This window comes from Tyto alba, unplaced genomic scaffold (assembly GCF_018691265.1).
Source record: "Tyto alba isolate M040663 unplaced genomic scaffold, T.alba_DEE_v4.0 Super-Scaffold_100000100066, whole genome shotgun sequence".
Classification (NCBI taxonomy): Eukaryota; Metazoa; Chordata; class Aves; order Strigiformes; family Tytonidae; genus Tyto; species Tyto alba.
This window is the reverse complement of record NW_024881266.1, coordinates 1,123,142-1,142,775: the sequence shown is the minus strand read 5'-3', so window position 1 is coordinate 1,142,775 and position 19,634 is coordinate 1,123,142. Positions and strand designations below refer to the sequence as shown.

At 45.1% G+C, this 19,634-nt stretch overlaps 1 protein-coding gene across 1 annotated transcript in view; it reads right to left on the bottom strand.

The window, feature by feature from the left end:
- Positions 1–10,057, bottom strand: part of LOC122154396 (contactin-associated protein-like 2) — a gene marked incomplete at its 3' end in the record, with an annotated part of 73,577 nt that extends 63,520 nt beyond the window's left edge. Inside the window, exon 1 of the mRNA XM_042802641.1 lies at positions 9,881–10,057. Coding sequence (XP_042658575.1) covers positions 9,881–9,917 — 37 coding nt within the window. The remainder of the gene's footprint in view (positions 1–9,880) is intronic.
- Positions 10,058–19,634: the final 9,577 nt, after the last annotated feature.

Below are 19,634 nucleotides of genomic sequence, written 5' to 3'. Positions count from 1 at the left end.
AGTGTGAATAAAAGACTCAGAAGCCTCTTAAAAAATGTATCAGTAAGAAATGTTTCTACCAAAGCTTGTTCAATCTGGTGTAAGAGTAGATGAAAAACCTAATATACTAAACATGAGAAAAGTTTTCTTAATTTATAAGCTCTTTTTTCACTTTCATTACATTTGACAAACAAAGAAGAAAAAGAAAACCACATAATTAAAACCCAGATAAAATGAATTTCTACTGATAATACACTCAGAAAGGAAGATACACCTTTTTATAGACTTCCAAACAAAAATTGTTACAGTGTGTGTTACTGCAACTGAAGTTTATCAGAAAATACTTAAAAATGCCCTTGTATTTTGCCCATATTAAGCATATTTGCTTCTACAAGTTGGCATTGTTCCTGTGCATTCCTGAAAAATCACACTGTTTCTGCTTTATGAACTCTTCACTGTATTAACTACAAAATGAACACGAGTTAAGTCTGTTGTCCTCTTAGCTACAGGTATTAACCATCCCTATGGATCTCTATAGTATGACAGTAACATTCTCAACTGTTCTGGTACAAAGTTGACACAAAAATTCAAGTGCAATTTTATGTTTGTTTAGCAAACCTTTTACTGCTACATTTTACTGTGGAATTTACTTATGAATGCTGATGAGGATTGCTCACTATCACTCAGCAAGTGCTCACTGTTGTCTTTACAGAACTGTGCTCCTCAGCACCTTCTATCTCTGCCACTCTTTTTATCTGCTTTTTACTTACACATGTTTTAGAGGTAGTAGTGTCAACCTTCCTTGCTTAATGGGGTAATGCTCTGTTCCAGGGACTTACATTGTTATTGGGATACATGGTATATTCTACTATAGGGTGTAAGTTTGTACAGCTGCATGAGTTAATTTTATTTTAATATTTTATTACATACCTCATATATATTGAGGAATTATTTCTGTTTGAACTTAAAAAAAGTCAAGCTTAACAGATCTTTCCATAAACCAAGACTGAGTATTAAGGCTAGAATATAGCTCTATTCAAAGAATTTTCAGCTGGAATGTTTAGAATGGAGAACATCCCAAATGCACAACAATGACTTCTCATTGCAGTTTGATTTCTCTCATCTAAGATGATCAATATATTTATCTGCATTCTTTTTTTTTTTTTTTTTTTTCTACTGTAACTTTCTGGTATACAAGTTGAGAAATAAAAGAAACATACTGCTGCCACTACAAATTCCCTGCTGAGTTCTGGAAAAGCTGGTTTCATATGCAAATTAAATATGTTAACAAAATGCATTCTCTCCATCTAGGATTTCTATTTAAATGACATTATTTTAAAAGTAGGACTCTTGAGGTAAGCACTTTGATTGAACAAGAAGGAACAGATGTTTTGCTTATTACAGACATGGAAGAAGGACTAGATTAACAAATACCAAAAAAGTACAAGAGTTTAACACATAATGGAGAATTTAGAAAGATAACATCTGGTCGAGTTATGCACTGAAGAAAACTACAAAAACTAGCAAAATACAGTTAATCTTGTGTGATCAAATCTTCCTGTAAAAGGCACGGACTCATTCAGTGGCTATTAATGAGTGCTAGATTACATAGTCTGCTGATATACATTGACAAAATTATTCTGAAGTTAACAACATAACATCTGCTACATCAGATCAGAACCTTGTAATTTTGATGTGTGAATGTAACCCAAAATTCAGTTACAATGTTTAAGAATAAAATAGGGAAAGAATAATATCATTACCAATCCATGAAGCACTAAAGCAATGTAGGGCTATAAAGCTGCATACTGGTCTTTAGTTCCTACTGTTGTAGTAAATATTTTATATTGTAGTTTCTTATAAATTCTGATTAGGAGATGAAACCCTTAATAGTCAAGGTGGGAAGACTCTAGAGAAGAGCAGAGAGTGGACACATGAACAAGCTTCAGAGGTGCTGGAAGAGAGGAGGTTTTCCTGGGTATTCAGCAATGACTGTGTGGATTCCCTGTAATCCAGGAATCCTGAAATCCAGTCAAATTTTCTCTGCCAATGGCAATACCCACCCTGTCTGGGGCTCACTGTCACTGTTTTCATTTTAGCCAGCTAGCACTATGGTTCATCTGTGGATGATGGTGTAGTTGGTATTCCTGCCTAATGGCTCTAATTCAGTACAAGTTTGCACTGGTATTTCTGACTATAGCAAAATAAACCAGCAATATTTTGTTTGAAACATTCAGCTGTGCTCAAATATACAGCAATATATGCCATTAATATTCAGTCAAAAGAAAAAAATCACCAGGCTTTAATTACTAGAGCTGTGCTTTTCTGTATTTAGCTAATCGTATTTTTAAACTGGAAAAAAAAAAACACAGCTCTTCCTATGGTAATATTTTAGATACTATATGCAATAAGCTATCTAACTATATAATCTGTTTTAGGATTTATGATTCAGAAAAGCCCTTTTCATTTTTAATTTTATTCAGTTTTCAGCTATCCAGATGATCAATAAGATAAAAAAGTGGGAAATGAAGCCCTTGAAGGGATTTTAATGATGGAAAACTGTGTTCTCCAACAAAACCTAAACAGTTATGACAAATTTTGTCTTCATGTTTAGGCTCAGGGTTCTTTTTTAAGGTGAACAGTTGGAAGCATGCCAAAATCTTGCCCATTGGTGATTATTTATTTATACTGAGTTTTCTCTGCAAATTAATGACAGCACAAAAAGATCAACGTTCAGCTTTAAATAAATCTATAGATTTTTATATATAGGCTGTATTAAAACAAACAAACACACACACAGGAAGGTAGGTTGTTGGAGAATGGCTCAGAGACAAGGGTCCTGTGCCTTTAGCCAGTAGATTGTAAGCCGGCATGCCTCAGTTGTGCCTTGTCATGTATTAAGAAAATCTTTGAATGAACGTTAGCGCAGGCTCTGCTCATACAAAAAGAAAAAGGGGGAATTGTTGGAGAATGGCTCAGAGACAAGGGTCCTGAGCCCACTGAGCAATTGTATGATCAGAGCCTGCTCTAGCTGCTGATGCTGAGCCTCACTAGGGTTTGCCTGCAGCTGCTGATACATGAGGAATGTCAAGGACGCTTCAGCCCTGTGTACCGTGGTGTGTCGAAAACAGGTTAAGAGGAATTAGGAATAGTGGTCTGAGAAACCTAGTGTTACGATAACGGTGGTCTGAGAAACATTGTGTTACGGTACTGTCGTGTATTGAAAACAAGTCAACAGGAATCAGAAATAGTAGCATGAGAAACTTAGTGTTATGAGAAGCTTGTGCTGTTAGCTAACTGCAAGTAGGTGGACCGTGCGAATACGACCTTTAGAGCTTAAGCCAATCAGCTAGTGACTAGTAGGCATAATAATTATCATTGTCTATATAAATATATGTACCCTGGACCAATAAAGACACACGTAGATTGATGCTCTATCACCCACACTGAACCCGTCTCGGCGTGTCGTTCGTCCGCGGCTCCGCAAGATGGCGCCCGAACAGGGACCTGCATAGAAGAATAACACAGACGGAGCGGCGGACCCAGAAAAAAAACAGCAACGACCGAGGAATTTGAGAACGGACCCGGAGAAACACCAAATACAGCAGCGTTCAGGGTCCACGAGCTGAGACGGAGAGGTGCCGGCCCCAGCAGCCCCGGGGGAGTACGCGGAGAGAAGCCGGCTGGACCGGCCCCGAGAGCCGAGGTGGAGCGGCCCCGAGAAACGGAGGCAGAGCGTCCCCGAGAGTGGAGGTGACCAGCCCCGCAGAGCAGAGGCAGACCGGCCCCGCAGAGCAGAGGTGACCGGCCCCGGAGAGCGGAGGTGATTGGCCCCGGAGAGCGGAGGCGGAGCGGTCCCGAGACCAGAAGTGAGTGGCCCCACGAACGGAAGCAGAAAGACACCGGAGCTGACGTGGTAAGGAGCCGACTGCGGCAGCCCCGGGGGAGGACGCGAAGGGATGCCACAGGTGGACACTGAGCGGCCCCGGGGGAGGACGCGAGGGGGCGCTGGAGGCGAGCGCAGGGTGGCCCCGGAAGTGGAAGCGGGGGGGCGCCGGAACTGACGCAGAGGGGCGACGGAAGCTGACATGGAAAGGCACTGCATACAGCGGCGGCAGAAACAAACACGGGGAAACATCAGAGACAGCAGCGCCTAGCCGAATCAAGAACGATTGGACAGTGGGCCTCCGACAGGTCGTTCCGAGGACGTGAACTGAGACAGAGGGTCGCTCTCTGCAAGGGCTGCTGGCAAGAGCTGCAACTGGTGCCTTAGTCACGGAGCATCAGCAACATATCAAAGTAAGGGGGTAATTTTAGTGCCTTAAACAGGGAGCACAGGCCGGTGGGAGTATTTTTTAGTGCCTTAAACAGGGAGCACAAGCCAGCGGGAGTATTTTTAGTGCCTTAAACAGGGAACACAAGCCAGCGGGAGTATTTTTTAGTGCCTTAAACAGGGAGCACAAGCCGGCGGGAGTATTTTTTAGTGCCTTAAACAGGGAGCACAAGCCAGCGGGAGTATTTTTTAGTGCCTTAAACAGGGAGCACAAGCCGGCGGGAGTATTTTTAGTGGCTTAAACAGGGAGCACAGGCCGGCGGGAGTATTTTTAGTGCCTTAAACAGGGAGCACAGGCCGGCGGGAGTATATTTGAGCGCCTTAAACAGGGAGCACAAGCCGGCGGGAGTATTTTTAGTGCCTTAAACAGGGAGCACAGGCCGGTGGGAGTATTTTTTAGTGCCTTAAGCAGGGAGCAAAGGGCCGACGGTGCCTTAATTAGGGGTGGGTCGGCAGTAACAGTACTGTGCCTTATCCAGGGAGCACAGGACTGGAGGTGCCTTAAACAAGGAGCACCAGGTTGCCGAGATGGGACAGGAGGTAGCCCTGGATTTATTACAGCGCTTTATAGAAAAGCGGGGAGTGGATTGTATAAAATCACTCGCAGGTTTAGTAGCATTAGGATGGGTCAAATGATGTTTTCAGGACCCTAATTCTCTTTTTGATGTCGACGAGTGGAGACGATTAGGTGATGTTTTGTGGGATATGGTAATAGACGAGGATAAAGCTGCAAGGAAAATGATGAAACCATGGCGGGAGGTGGTGAGTAATAGTGGGCGGTGTCAGCTTGAAAAGAACCTTGCAGCTGTGGCAACTGCAAAGCTGGGGGGGGAAAGTTCCACTGTTACCCCAGATAGTGAGGCATCCGGATCTATGCTTTTTGACAGTGATCGTATTCCTGTACCATCAACAGGAGGGCCAGTTACAGTTAATGTGAATAGGGAAAGTCCGGAGGCCAGCCCCCCCCCAGTATCTTTACAGTCATGCCCCCCCCCACTCCCCCCTACCTCAGAGGCGGAGGGGCAGAGGGACGATGGCCCCTCGCTAATATGTAGCCAACAGGAGTGGCGCAAAGTAGGTGATTTATTGTGGGACGAGACTATCACTGGAGGCAATAAAGGCAGTGAAGCATGACAGCACGGGGTGGTCTGGCGAACGATCGTAAAAGCTCTGGGGGAGATGCCAGCAGAAAAGAAAGTAGCTGCTGCTGCAATGGCGGCTGTCAGCGCTGTACCATCCCCACTGGTCCCTGCCGAAACCAACCGTCCGTCCCGATTAGCCATCTTCTTCGGGTGTAATCAACAGCTCTGCTCTATTAAGGAAATGTCACCAAGTGTTCCTGTTTGCTCCGCCGTGCAAGAAGCGGCAGAGAAATCAGGCGGCGCGGGGGGACAGGGGGGAGCGGCGTGCCACCATAAACTCTGCCCGCACCCTCACCCTTCAGATGGTTCCGCCCCTGACAGCGCGTCAGCGTCTGGCTCAGAGAGAAAAGCAGCGGCTCTGTCCAAATTAAAGCAACAGGGTCACACATCGGTAATGGACAGTGACAAAGTCCAAGAACTTGAAAGAAAATTACAGAAGTTGAGCTACAGAACAGAACTCTGCATTTACAATTACAAGAAGAGGAAGCGCTGCCGGCAGCCCCCCCCCACCCACTCCCATCACCTTTCTCAGAACCAGCTCCGCTTTTAGCTCAGTCCCGATGGAGTGCAGTGATTCGTGATGCCTTGTTAGAAGGGGACTGGCATGCTGCTGGAGCGTTGGCCTGCCCGGTAGTGACAACAAATGGGGGACACCTGGGAACTCAAGATCACAAAATTCTCCTCGGGGGGTCTGGAGACTCCTTACGAACTTTACAACTCTGAACTGTCATTGTATGTTGTTCAACATCAACACTGGTATCAAAAACTTGTTCATGTAGTATCAGGTTCATTGTATGTTGTGGGTTCATTGCAATGTTTAGAACATAGCATGGTGAAACCTGTATTACATTCTGTATTGCATATTCTGTTGTTACAGTTGCTGACACTTTTAAAACTGTAAGGATGGTTTTCTTGCTACATAAGACTGCATAAGATTGGAACACGGACTGACAGACTGGTTACGAGACTTGGGAATTTGGATAATGGACTGATAATGGTTGCAAATCTACAAAACTTGGAAATTACTGGGTGGCTGAAAGCTTTGTTGATGCATGGACTGGTAATGCTGATTGTCATTATGATTGTCATGATGGTATTGGGGTCTGTGTGGAAATGCTTTATGAATGCTATGATTCAAACGTCAAAAGGAGTCTGGATTGTCCAAAAAAGAAAAAGGGGAAAAACCTGGTAGGAATTTTTTTTGTGGGGGGATCAGGGTTATGCACTGATCCTACAGGGTTTGGACAATCCAGGCTGGGTCTCTGATCAGAAAACTGCCACATGGTAATCCTGCCCTTGGGGTCACCTGGAAGGGCAAGAAGGAGGAAGTCAATCTAGTGCTTCCTCCCTGTTTTAATGCCTGGATGCACTAACCATAAAGTAGATTTAGTTTGTTCACGCGTGCTAACGATGCAGACCTATCACAGCACTTCCGGGTGCGTGATAAGTGCCTTTAGCCAACACATTGTAAGCTTCCATGCTTAAGTTGTGCCTTGTCATGTATTAAGAATATCTTTGAATGAACGTTAGCGCAGGCTCTGCTCATACAAAAAGAAAAAGGGGGAATTGTTGGAGAATGGCTCAGAGACAAGGGTCCTGAGCCCACCGAGCAATTGTATGATCAGAGCCTGCTCTAGCTGCTGATGCTGAGCCTCACTAGGGTTTGCCTGCAGCTGCTGATACAGGAGGAATGTCAAGGAAGCTTCAGCCCTGTGTACCGTGGTGTGTCGAAAGCAGGTTAAGGGGAATTAGGAATAGTGGTCTGAGAAACCTAGTGTTACGATAACGGTGGTCTGAGAAACATTGTGTTACGGTACTGTCGTGTATTGAAAACAAGTCAACAGGAATCAGAAATAGTAGCATGAGAAACTTAGTGTTATGAGAAGCTTGTGCTGTTAGCTAACTGCAAGTAGGTGGACCGTGCGAATACGACCTTTAGAGCTTAAGCCAATCAGCTAGTGACTAGTAGGCATAATAATTATCATTGTCTATATAAATATATGTACCCTGGACCAATAACGACACACGTAGATTGATGCTCTATCACCCACACTGAACCCGTCTCGGCGTGTCGTTCGTCCGCGGCTCTGCAATCCCCCTTTACCAGACAGTCGTCCTGCTCTTCCTCCATGGGATCATTTGACTTGATGGGGTACACGGCCGTCCCTTCTTGGGTCCTTTGAAAGTCTGGAGGCCTCTGCCTCTTGGCCTGCTGTTCTCCTCTTGGATCTTTTGAAAGTGGCGGGGTTTCTAAAAAGCGGTTCTGTTGTTCCCAGCAAGAAGCACGCTCGTCTATATTTTATGCTTGCATATTCTCAATTTGATCCCAACATTCATCCCAATTATTATACAGCTTATAGCGATCACACATCATTTCAGATCCACACAGGGTACAACAATTACACTTATCACACCATATACTATTTTGACACCAATCATGCCTATGTTTTCCACACCCACAAATATCCCTGCCCAGTATGGAAAACTGAAGCATGTTACTTGAGATTACATCTGAAACATTCATTAAGACAGCACAGTGCTCTTCCTTTGACAGCAGTTAAGAACTGACCACTGCTATTAACACAGTGGTGCTGCCTCCACCATCTCATCCTCTTGTACCATAAGGAGGACTGTCCCTTTGCAAAGGGCTTAGAAATTATACCCTAAAGAACCTCTTTGGCCATTTAATAATTTACTCATTCACATAGGACATATATTTTCCTAATTCAGTACACCAAGTGACAACTTCCACAAATATTTTTTGAAAAACTGTTTTGACAGAGAATACTTCTATTTTAAAGCCATACAAACTAGCAAAGTTAATGGAGGTGAACAACTTCCTTAATAAAAACATGAGCTCTAATGTTAGATGAAAACTCTCACAGACTGTTTTGAGTTGCCACAGTTACTTGTACAAACTTCTTTGTATCCTGAAAGCTCCATCCACGGTGCTATACATGAAGGTTTTGGTTATCTATAATCCAGTTTAAAACTAGTGATTGAAAACCTAGGGAAATCCTTCAAGCTCCACAACTAAATTGTAAAATGGCAATTCCTACCTCGTACTCAACCACAATTTAGTAATCAGAACCCATACATGTAAAGAGTTATGACTAGTGTGGTACTGAAAATCTGTTTTCTGAAATGGTCTATTCCTAGTCCAGTTCCTGAACCTTCTTCTGCAAGCACTGGGAAACAAAAACAGACTTCCCACCCCATCCCCAGTCTTACTTTGTGGAAGTCTCATAAGAATTAAAGTCCTAGTCAATAGCGCAGAGAGAGACAATTTTCAGGACTAGCTGTTTCCTAAATTAAATTAAATTGTAAATTAGGACAGATAGCTTCAAGTCAAAACCAAAAAAATCAGCTGATTAGCTTATCCATTGCTGCAATATAGCAAAGTGCTGACTTTTGACATGATGAGATAAACTGCAGCACATAATCAGACATTCAAAATGACATACATAAAGCTTCACAGAAGACTGAAGCACCAAAGCCCTGTTACAGCAGCTTGCCAACTAGGTCATGCAGTGGACTACCACCAGTCCACTTAACTGTAAAAACAAAGTCTGATACACGTAGCAAAAAAAAGCTGTAAATATCTACACAGTGATTTCCTTTAAATGTTTGTTTTTCTACCTCTTAAAAAAAAAAAAAAAAAATCAGGAAAAGAGCAAATTAAGAAAATGGTATTTCATTCCTTGCCTGGAAAGAAGCTCCTAGAAAGTTACTGGAATGGCAAGAAGAAGGTTACTCCTGAAGACATGACAAACTTGCCATCCCCAGGCTTACAGAGCATCACATTCACAGCTGGCATGACTTAAATTGACAGAAATACTGCAAAAGTCAGCTACTTCCTGCCCAGCCGGTATAACCTGTTTATCAGGTAGAAGGTGAATGGCACAGGGAGGGAGAGGGCGTGGCAATAAAAATAGCCAGGAGGAAAAGGACCATGATAGCAGAAACCAAGCATTTCCTTACACCAAAGATGGAAGAAGAACTGGAGACCCAGTAACTTTCCCCAGCTCTTGGAAATGCCTCATTGATTCAGTGCTAAATGTCAGAGGTGCTTTCCAGCACCTAACCCAGGGACTGCTCCCTTGGCTCACACTGTCTTGATGGCTAAGGTCAGTCTGTAAAGAAGTCAACCAAACATTTAAACTTGCTAGTTCACCAGCTGAGTTTAAGCAAACCCTCAACCCTGGTTTTAATCTAGGAAAAAAAAAAAAAAAAAAAGTCTGTGGCTCCCTGTTGCTCATCTCTCTACTTAAATATACTTCCAGCCCTTCAACCTCATTCATACACAGAAACACAATCATCTCACAAGCCATAAAACCCTCAGCAACCATTCTTACCGTCAAAACCTTGATTTGTACCATTCTAGCTTATGAATTATACTTGAAGCAATTAAAACAGTATTACCTACCTCCAGTACACAAAACCCCGGACACCCTGCTTTTCATGAACTGTAAGGTTTTTCAAAGATGTAGTAAAAATTTATATGTGCCTTTTAACACGCTCAGCTTTTAGGATGACAGTTGCAGGACTGTCACTTCTGCAGCTGTTGCAAAACAAAGGATGTTTGGGTGCTCCCCTCCTCCCCACACCCCCTTCCAGTCTTTGTATGTTGAACTGTTACAAAACTATTTCCAAATGTAACCATGCTGAATCGCCTATGTATCCAGGACACAGGCTGAACAGTTCATAACCTTCTTATATCCTGCTTAGCACAGGATATAAGGGACAGTTAAGCTGTGGGTAGTGGCAAGGCTTGAAAACATCGCCGGAGATACACTGTCATTCCAAATCCCTCCTAAGCACTCAACACAAGCAGCTGCCTTGTTCAGCACTCACACTCACTCCAAGAAACCTGACTTCCCCTCTCAGTTGTTTAAGGAGTTCAAACGCTTCAATTACTGCAGTTACACTCCAGGGCCAGGGTGACTCGAGCAGCATTCAGTTCTTTTGAACGTTAGCAATTCCTATCACAGGAGCAATCTCTTAAGAGCAAGCAGCTTGCAGACACTGGAATTCAAGGAGAAGTTTCAAGTAACATACTGAGAGCCAAAAAACAGGTGGTTCCCAGATACGTCCAGCAAAGTATCACCATGAATTTTAAAGACTGCAAAGTCTCTAGTCATAAGACACATTGCTGACAAGTTGTTGAGTGACAAGCTGAACGTCCTTCCTAGACTAAAACCTAAACAGTAGGTGAAATAGCAAGCTCCTTCTGTATACCAAGAGGACTTAAGAGAGCCTTCTCCCAGGTTTCCCCCTCTCTAATTGTACCTTCTCACACATAATTTCAGGGAAATTGCTCCCAGCAGCAGCAAACTAGCTCATATACATCAGCTGATTATGCATTACCATCCAGTACATAATTATTTAACCCAACAGGATGAGGGTGGTAATCACTAGGGGTGTCAGGAGCTCTATCTCCTGGGGGGGGGGTATACCAACAGAAGAGCCCTTGATAAATTTGAAATTAAGTCCCCAGGAGGAAGATTATGTAAAAGATACAGCCTGGGCTTTATGGGCCAAAGGCAAAGGGTTTTCAGTCCCAGTTATAAAGAATGTGTTAATACAAGGGGAAGATCAATATGCTGTTAATGATCTGCTGTTAATGCCAGGGGTAGGATGTAATTTGCTAGGTAGAGATTTACAAGTGAAGTTAGTAATAGGTGTGGTGCTGGATGAAGGAAAACTGGTGGTTAAATTACTAGAATTATGGGAGGAGAATCAGGGAGGATACTCAGGAACCAGAGCGTAAGTGTTTGGATTTTATAAGTTATCAAATGAAAATAAGAGAAGATCTGTTAGATGAACCTTTGCCCTATAGGGAAAAACTATTTATTGATGGGTCCTCTCGATGCCTAGAAGGGAAAAGAATATTGGGTTATGCAATTATCGAGGGGCAGAAGATGGAAGTGTTTGAAAAGGGGAAATTACCTGCTGGGTGGTCAGCACAAGCCTGTGAAGTCTATGCCCTAAAACAAGCATTGGTATATTTGAGAGATAAGGAAGGGACAGTGTACACAGACACAAAGTATGCATTTGGAGTGGTCCACACATTTGGAAAAACATGGGAAGGAAGAGGCCTTATAAATACAAAAGGGAAGGAGCTAGTACACGAGCGGCTGATCAGAGAAGTTTTAGAAGCCCTGAAGCTCCCTACAGAAACTGCAGTTGTGCATGTGAAAGGACATCGGAGGGGAGCATCGATGGAAATAAGGGGGATGATTTATGGATGAAAGACTTCACAACTAAGGGTTGTAAAGCAGGTATGTTTATTCGGCGCTGGGCACATGGGGGATCGCTCCGCCACAACAAGCCTGTGTTCCCCGCCCCCCCCCCCCCCCCCCCGCTGCTCCCGCCTTGCTTATATGTTACAAAGTGTTGCATATTCATGAGACATCTATACATATTCATAACCTATCCCCGCCTGCCCTCACTTCTTATTATAATTAGGTCTCCTCCTCCTTGCGGCTGCGCAGTGAGTTCCTTTGGTCCTGGGCAGGGGTCGTGGGAGGAAGTATCTCCTCTACCTCAGTGCTGAACTTTTCATCTTGAATTCCTGCGCAGTCTTTGTCGCCTCCTGGACCCGGGCCAAACCACAGAGCTAGTTTGTGCTGGTTGTGAGGTGATCTTTTGCTAATACACACTTATTTAAGGAAAGAAAGGGGGGGGGGGGCTTTGTTTTGAACAGGTAATAGAGGTAGAGCAATACAAACAATGTATCTTGTCTCGTGCAAGCATAATACCAAATTTGATTAATATCCCATTTCAGGGAATAATTTAGCAGATGAAGTAGCCAGAAAAGCAGCTACAGAATCATCATCAGTAGTTTTATTGGTAATAACAATGGGGGATTATGAGAATTTAGCCCCAAATTTCACAGAACAAGAGAAGGTTATACTTAAAAATAGTGGGGAAAAAGATCCAGAAGGAAAATGGACTTTACCAGATGGAAGGTAGATGTTAAACAAAACATTATCATGAGAAATTCTCTCATTAATACATCAGAAAATACACTGGGGAACGCAATCGCTTTGTGATCATTTTCTTAGACAATATGGGTGTATAGGAATATATACGGAGGCTAAACAACTAGTTGATCGATGTCTGATTTGTTAAAAAGTGAACCACAAGGTAATGAGAAAAAGGTGGCTGGGGAACAGGAGCTAGCCATACAAAGCCCCCAGGTAGACTTAACAGAGCTACCTCAAATACAAGGGTGTGATACAGGGCCTAGATAGGAACAGGGGATGTAAGGGTTAATATGGGAATAGCAAGAAGGGGATGACAAGGGAAATAGTCGAGATAAGAGTTTGCTTAGATCGAACAAGATAGATAGTGCTGTGTTTGTGTTGCTCGACCACTATCTCCTGTTTAAGTAAAAAGCCTCCTCCACCCCTGAGTAAGTGAAGATTACCCCACAACCGGCACAAACCTGCTCTGCGGGTCCAGGGGGTGACAGAGACTGCGCAGGAATTCGGGGTGAAAAGTTCAGCACTGAGGAAGAGGAGATACTTCCTCCCACGACCACCGCCCAGTCCTTCACAACCCCTGCCCAGGACCAAAGGAACTCACTGCGCAGACTCAACTGGGAGGAGACCATGGAAATGCTAATTTTAATACGAAGCGGGGATAGGTGATGCATATGTATAGGCGTATTGCGAAATATTATGAATATGTAATCATTTGCTCTATAAATCTAAGGCAACGGTGCCACATGTCAGCATACACATTCGGAGGAGCGATCCCCTGTGTGCCCAGCGCTGAATAAACATACCTACTTTACAATCTACCAGATTGTGGAGTCTGTTTTCCGCACGTCAGGTGGAAGTATTTGTTGGTATTAGTGGCTCACTTAACTCACTGGGTGGAAGCAATCCCCCACACCGAGGGCAATGGCAACCATGGTATCCAAGGTGTTACTGGAAAACATTATCCCAGATATGGATTAATAGAAAGCACAGACTTGGACAGAGGAACACATTTCATTTCAAAAATTATGCAACAACTACCTGAAGCCTTACGGATCGCATGGCCGTGGCACCCCCGATGGCACCCTCGGAGCTCTGGGAGAGTTCTGCTCTGTGTCCCGGCAGGGGGAGAGCGCAGGGCGAGCTGCCTCCCGGGGCATGCCGGGAGCTGCAGTCTGCCGGCACCGGACGGCGGGCGCCATGCTGTGCTTGCCCCAGGGCATGCCGGGAGCTGTAGTTTTCGCGGGCCCGGCCGCCGGACAGCTGCGCTGCTCTCTGTGGTGCGTGGCCCGGCGCAGCCCTCTCTACCGCCGCGGCCCCCGCAGCGCGGCTCGAGGTGCAGTTTTGGTGCCGGTTTTGGGTGTTTTCCTGCGGGCTCCCGGCTGCTCCCCGAAAATGCGGTCCTGCAGCCCCGGGGCCGCGCATGCGCGGTGGGGGCGCCCTCTGCAGCGATCGCTGCTGCCTCCGCGGTTACCGGCACCGTGACGCGGCGGTGCTTGCGGAGCGGCGCCGCCTCGCCCGTCGCTTCCTCCCGGTAAGGAGCCGCCGCCGCCGCCCCGTGCGCGGTGCCGCCGGGCGCTCTGCGCGCCGATCGCGGTCCTGCAGCCCGGCGTTCGCGCGCCGGCTCTGGCCCCTCCGGCGCAGGCGCGGTGCGCGGGAGAGAGAGGGGCGCGGCGGCGGCGGCGGCGGCGGCGAGGCGAGCGAGCCCCTTGGGCTACATGGATACATTACCTGTAGTTATAGAGAAGACAGAGCCAGGTAGAGGCATGTCAAAATGTCATGAGGAAAAAAGTATAAGAGGTTGCATGAAGAGAAATTTCAATTGGCCTTAGAATAAAAAAAAATACAATTAAAGTGTTTAAACAGCAGAATATGTTGCCTACAAAATGAAAATATTAATATCTCCCTTTCTGAGGATATTTGAAATTTGACTGGATAAAGTGTTCAAAACTCAACTGAAAAACTCCTGAGCAGCCTGAGCTAATTGGACCTGCTTTCAGTAGGGCTTTGGATTAAATGACCCTGGATATTCCTCTCGATCTAAATTACTCTGTGAATCTACAAAATAATACAGGCACTTAAGATTCTTCTTACAAAAAAACACACATGGTATTATAATGATTCTTTCTTCGATGCTCAAACATGATCCAGATCTGGAGAAGGAAAGACACATGCAACAAAATATTTCTAAACCTACTAAAATAACTTTTCTATCAGACTATCTAAAAAAGATTTTAGAAAAAAAAAAAGGGGTTAGAAATGGGTTTCTCCTTCCATAATGTTTCTTTATTCACTGACACTTTATTTTATTGATTTCTAGCCTTCCAGTAATTTGAATGATTTTTTCAGCGGGCCAATATGACATCTCACTCCAAACAGCAATTTTATTTTACTCAGGAAAGAGAAATTGAATTAGCAGTTAGATCAGATTTCAAAGCCTAAAGTAAACGATACCCCATTTTAAGGTTTAGGTTCTCAGACAATGCCCAGCTGTAATTTATTGTCCATGGTTAAACTTCAGTCAAGACTTAGGTAATATTTTGCCACTTCAGGAATTTTCAGCTCAACTTAGGTGTTGGAGCCTTTGTTCCTACAGAGGGGACGTTTCTGCTGAGTCAGGGACATAAATCAGACTTTAAATTCAGAGCATTCTCAGGACTACCTGTCCTCCTGAAAAGATTTATTAGCTTTTAGTACTACCACACAGTTAGCCAAACTGCATTGGCAGTTACTTGAGGAAGTGCAACTCTGACGGACAGCCTGCATAGAAGAAAAATAATGGAAAATTTGATGAATTCAGGTAAGATAAGTGATCTTAACAGATGAAGCAAGATTGTAACAAGTGATCAAAAGGGTATGTTAGCTCATACCTGAAGGAATATACTTTAACAATTTGCTATATTTTTTGGAAATAAGTGTTCCCAAGGTGTCTGTCCCTTTACAATGAATGGGAGATCAGGGTGGTTTCCTTACAGATACCATTTTAGCATAACAGAAGGTGAGAATTTGAAACCAGCAAGTAGTTTCTCTTGAATCAATTTCTATTTTTTATCTTATTTATGGTTACATGTTTCCTATAGTTTAACCTTCTAAAATGCCTTTTGTTATCTACCAAAAAAATGCTGGTGATAAGGCTATCTTCTACATTCAAAGAAAAAAATATTCTTCAGAGAGAGGTAAGGAGAAATAGTTCATACAGGCAGGCAAGAAGGGGAAGAAAGTAATGTGGGTTGACAACAGTAATGCAGGAACATGGAAGGCTGCATGATTGATCCATTGCATTTCTTATCTGACAACATTAAGGTTTTGACCAGAGTACAGAGGACACAATTCTGAGAGCTGCATAAAAACTGCAGATATTTTGAGAAGGAACATTTACCCAGATTATGGATATTTATTTATTCATACATATTCAAATTGATATATTTAAGCAATCACTGTAATGTGCTAGTATGCACAAAATATAGATACTTAAAGGCGGCCCATGCTTTTAGGAAAACACCAGCATGTTCTGCAACACACTTTATTTCATAAATTGTCAGTGTCCAGCAGTGAGAATAGCAATCACTTGCTCTATGAAAGATCTAGAATGCACTAGTCAAACAGGTTACCCAGCATGATACTCTAGTTTTTAGTGCAAGAAAACAGATCACAAATTTTTGCCTGTCATATTTGTTGTCATTTCTAAGATTTGAAGTTCCTTTTTTCTTAAGACAAAACTCTTGCATGTTAGTGAGAAGTAAATGTTTTGACCTGAAGCAAGACATAATAATCAAACTGGACTCATATCCACAGTTTTGAAGTTGTGTTGCATTACTCGAATTGTATTTTTTCTGTTGCAGTTTTTACATGACCTATAGCTACCAGCATTTGCATCACTGCAGAAACTAATATACCCTCTCTGTGCATGATCAGTGCTTCCTGCAGCAGAACATAGTCTGAGAGTGCTTAGTGCCTGAATGGGTAACAGCAAAAAGGGAGTCGGAAGACGACACATTTATCACCCCTGATTCTTAGATGGCACAGAGGTATTTATCAAAGGTCATATAAAAGCTCCCTGGGGGACGAAAAAAACTGAACTCATTTAGGCCATATGCTGAATTTAATGCTTTGCCAACACAATACCTTTTCCTCAATTCAGTAAGGAAAATTATAACCTTTAAACCAGTGACATGAATATACACTGGACTGGGAACCATATAAACATCTCCAAGCATTATGTATATTCCTGTCAGAAATGGTGTAGTGACTTGTTGGAGAATGGCTCAGAGACAAGGGTCCTGAGCCCACCGAGCAATTGTATGATCAGAGCCTGCTCTAGCTGCTGATGCTGAGCCTCACTAGGGTTTGCCTGCAGCTGCTCGCAGCTGCTGATACATGAGGAATGTCAAGGACGCTTCAGCCCTGTGTACCGTGGTGTGTCGAAAACAGGTTAAGGGGGATTAGGAATAGTGGTCTGAGAAACCTAGTGTTACGATAACGGTGGTCTGAGAAACATTGTGTTACGGTACTGTCGTGTATCGAAAACAAGTCAACAGGAATCAGAAATAGTAGCATGAGAAACTTAGTGTTATGAGAAGCTTGTGCTGTAAGCTAACTGCAAGTAGTTGGACCGTGCGAACACGACCTTTAGAGCTTAAGCCAATCAGCTAGTGACTAGTAGGCATAATAATTATCATTGTCTGTATAAATATATGTACCCTGGACCAATAAAGACACACCTAGATTGATGCTCTATCACCCACACTGAACCCGTCTCGGCGTGTCGTTCGTCCGCGGCTCCGCAAGATGGCGCCCGAACAGGGACCTGCATAGAAGAATAACACAGACGGAGCGGCGGACCCAGAAAGAAAAAACAGCAACGACCGAGGAATTTGAGAACGGACCCGGAGAAACACCAAATACAGCAGCGTTCAGGGTCCACGAGCTGAGACGGAGAGGTGCCGGCCCCAGCAGCCCCGGGGGAGTACGCGGAGAGAAGCCGGCTGGACCGGCCCCGAGAGCCGAGGTGGAGCGGCCCCGAGAAACGGAGGCAGAGCGGCCCCGAGAGTGGAGGTGACCAGCCCCGCAGAGCAGAGGCAGACCGGCCCCGCAGAACGGAGGTGATTGGCCCCGGAGAGCGGAGGCGGAGCGGTCCCGAGACCAGAAGTGAGTGGCCCCACGAACGGAAGCAGAAAGACACCGGAGCTGACGTGGTAAGGAGCCGACTGCGGCAGCCCCGGGGGTGGATGCGAAGGGATGCCACAGGTGGACACTGAGCGGCCCCGGGGGCGGACGCGAGGGGGCGCTGGAGGCGAGCGCAGGGTGGCCCCGGAAGTGGAAGCGGGGGGGCGCCAGAACTGACGCAGAGGGGCGACGGAAGCTGACATGGAAAGGCACTGCAGACAGCGGCGGCAGAAACAAACACGGGGAAACATCAGAGACAGCAGCGCCTAGCCGAATCAAGAACGATTGGACAGTGGGCCTCCGACAGGTCGTTCCGAGGACGTGAACCGAGACAGAGGGTCGCTCTCTGCAAGGACTGCTGGCAAGAGCTGCAACTGGTGCCTTAGTCACGGAGCATCAGCAACATATCAAAGGGAGTATTTTAGTGCCTTAAACAGGGAGCACAAGCCGGCGGGAGTATTTTTTAGCGCCTTAAACAGGGAGCACAAGCCGGTGGGAGTATTTTTAGTGCCTTAAACAGGGAGCACAAGCCGGCGGGAGTATTTTTTAGTGCCTTAAACAGGGAGCACAAGCCGGCGGGAGTATTTTTAGTGCCTTAAACAGGGAGCACAAGCCGGCGGGAGTATTTTTTAGCGCCTTAAACAGGGAGCACAAGCCGGTGGGAGTATTTTTAGTGCCTTAAACAGGGAGCACAGGCCGGCGGGAGTATTTTTTAGTGCCTTAAACAGGGAGCACAAGCCGGCGGGAGTATTTTTAGTGCCTTAAACAGGGAGCACAAGCCGGCGGGAGTATTTTTTAGTGCCTTAAACAGGGAGCACAAGCCGGCGGGAGTATTTTTTAGTGCCTTAAGCAGGGAGCACAAGCCGGCGGGAGTATTTTTTAGTGCCTTAAGCAGGGAGCACAAGCCGGCGGGAGTTTTTTTTAGTGCCTTAAAGAGGGAGCATATGCCAGCGGGAGTAATTTTTAGTGCCTTAAACAGGGAGCACAAGCCGGCGGGAGTATTTTTTAGTGCCTTAAACAGGGAGCACATGCCGCCGGGAGTATTTTTTAGTGCCTTAAACAGGGAGCACAGGCCAGCGGGAGTATTTTTAGTGCCTTAAAGAGGGAGCACATGCCGGCGGGAGTATTTTTAGTGCCTTAATCAGGGAGCACAAGCCGGCGGGAGTAATTTTTAGTGCCTTAAACAGGGAGCACAAGCCGGCGGGAGTATTTTTTAGTGCCTTAAACAGGGAGCACAAGCCGGCGGGAGTATTTTTAAGTGCCTTAAACAGGGAGCACAAGCCGGCGGGAGTATTTTAAGTGCCTTAAACAGGGAGCACAAGCCGGCGGGAGTATTTTTTAGTGCCTTAAACAGGGAGCACAAGCCGGCGGGAGTATTTTTAGTGCCTTAAACAGGGAGCACAAGCCGGCGGGAGTATTTTTTAGTGCCTTAAACAGGGAGCACAAGCCGGCGGGAGTATTTTTTAGTGCCTTAAACAGGGAGCACAAGCCAGCGGGAGTAATTTTTAGTGCCTTAAACAGGGAGCACAGGCCGGCGGGAGTATTTTTTAGTGCCTTAAGCAGGGAGCACAAGCCGGCGGGAGTATTTTTTAGTGCCTTAAGCAGGGAGCAAAGGGCCGACGGTGCCTTAATTAGGGGTGGGTCGGCAGTAACGGTACTGTGCCTTATCCAGGGAGCACAGGACCGGAGGTGCCTTAAACAAGGAGCACCAGGTTGCCGAGATGGGACAGGAGGTAGCCCTGGATTTATTACAGCGTTTTTTAGAAAAGCGGGGAGTGGATTGTATAAAATCACTCGCAGGTTTAGTAGCATTAGGATGGGTCAAAGGATGTTTTCAGGACCCTAATTCTCTTTTTGATGTCGGAGAGTGGAGATGGTTAGGTGATATTTTATGGGATATGGCAATTGATGAGTATAAAGCTGCAAGGAAAATGATGAAACCATGGCGGGAGGTGGTGAATAATAGTAAGCGGTGTCAGCTTGAAAAGAACCTTGCAGCTGTGGCAACTGCAAAGTTGGGGGGGGAAA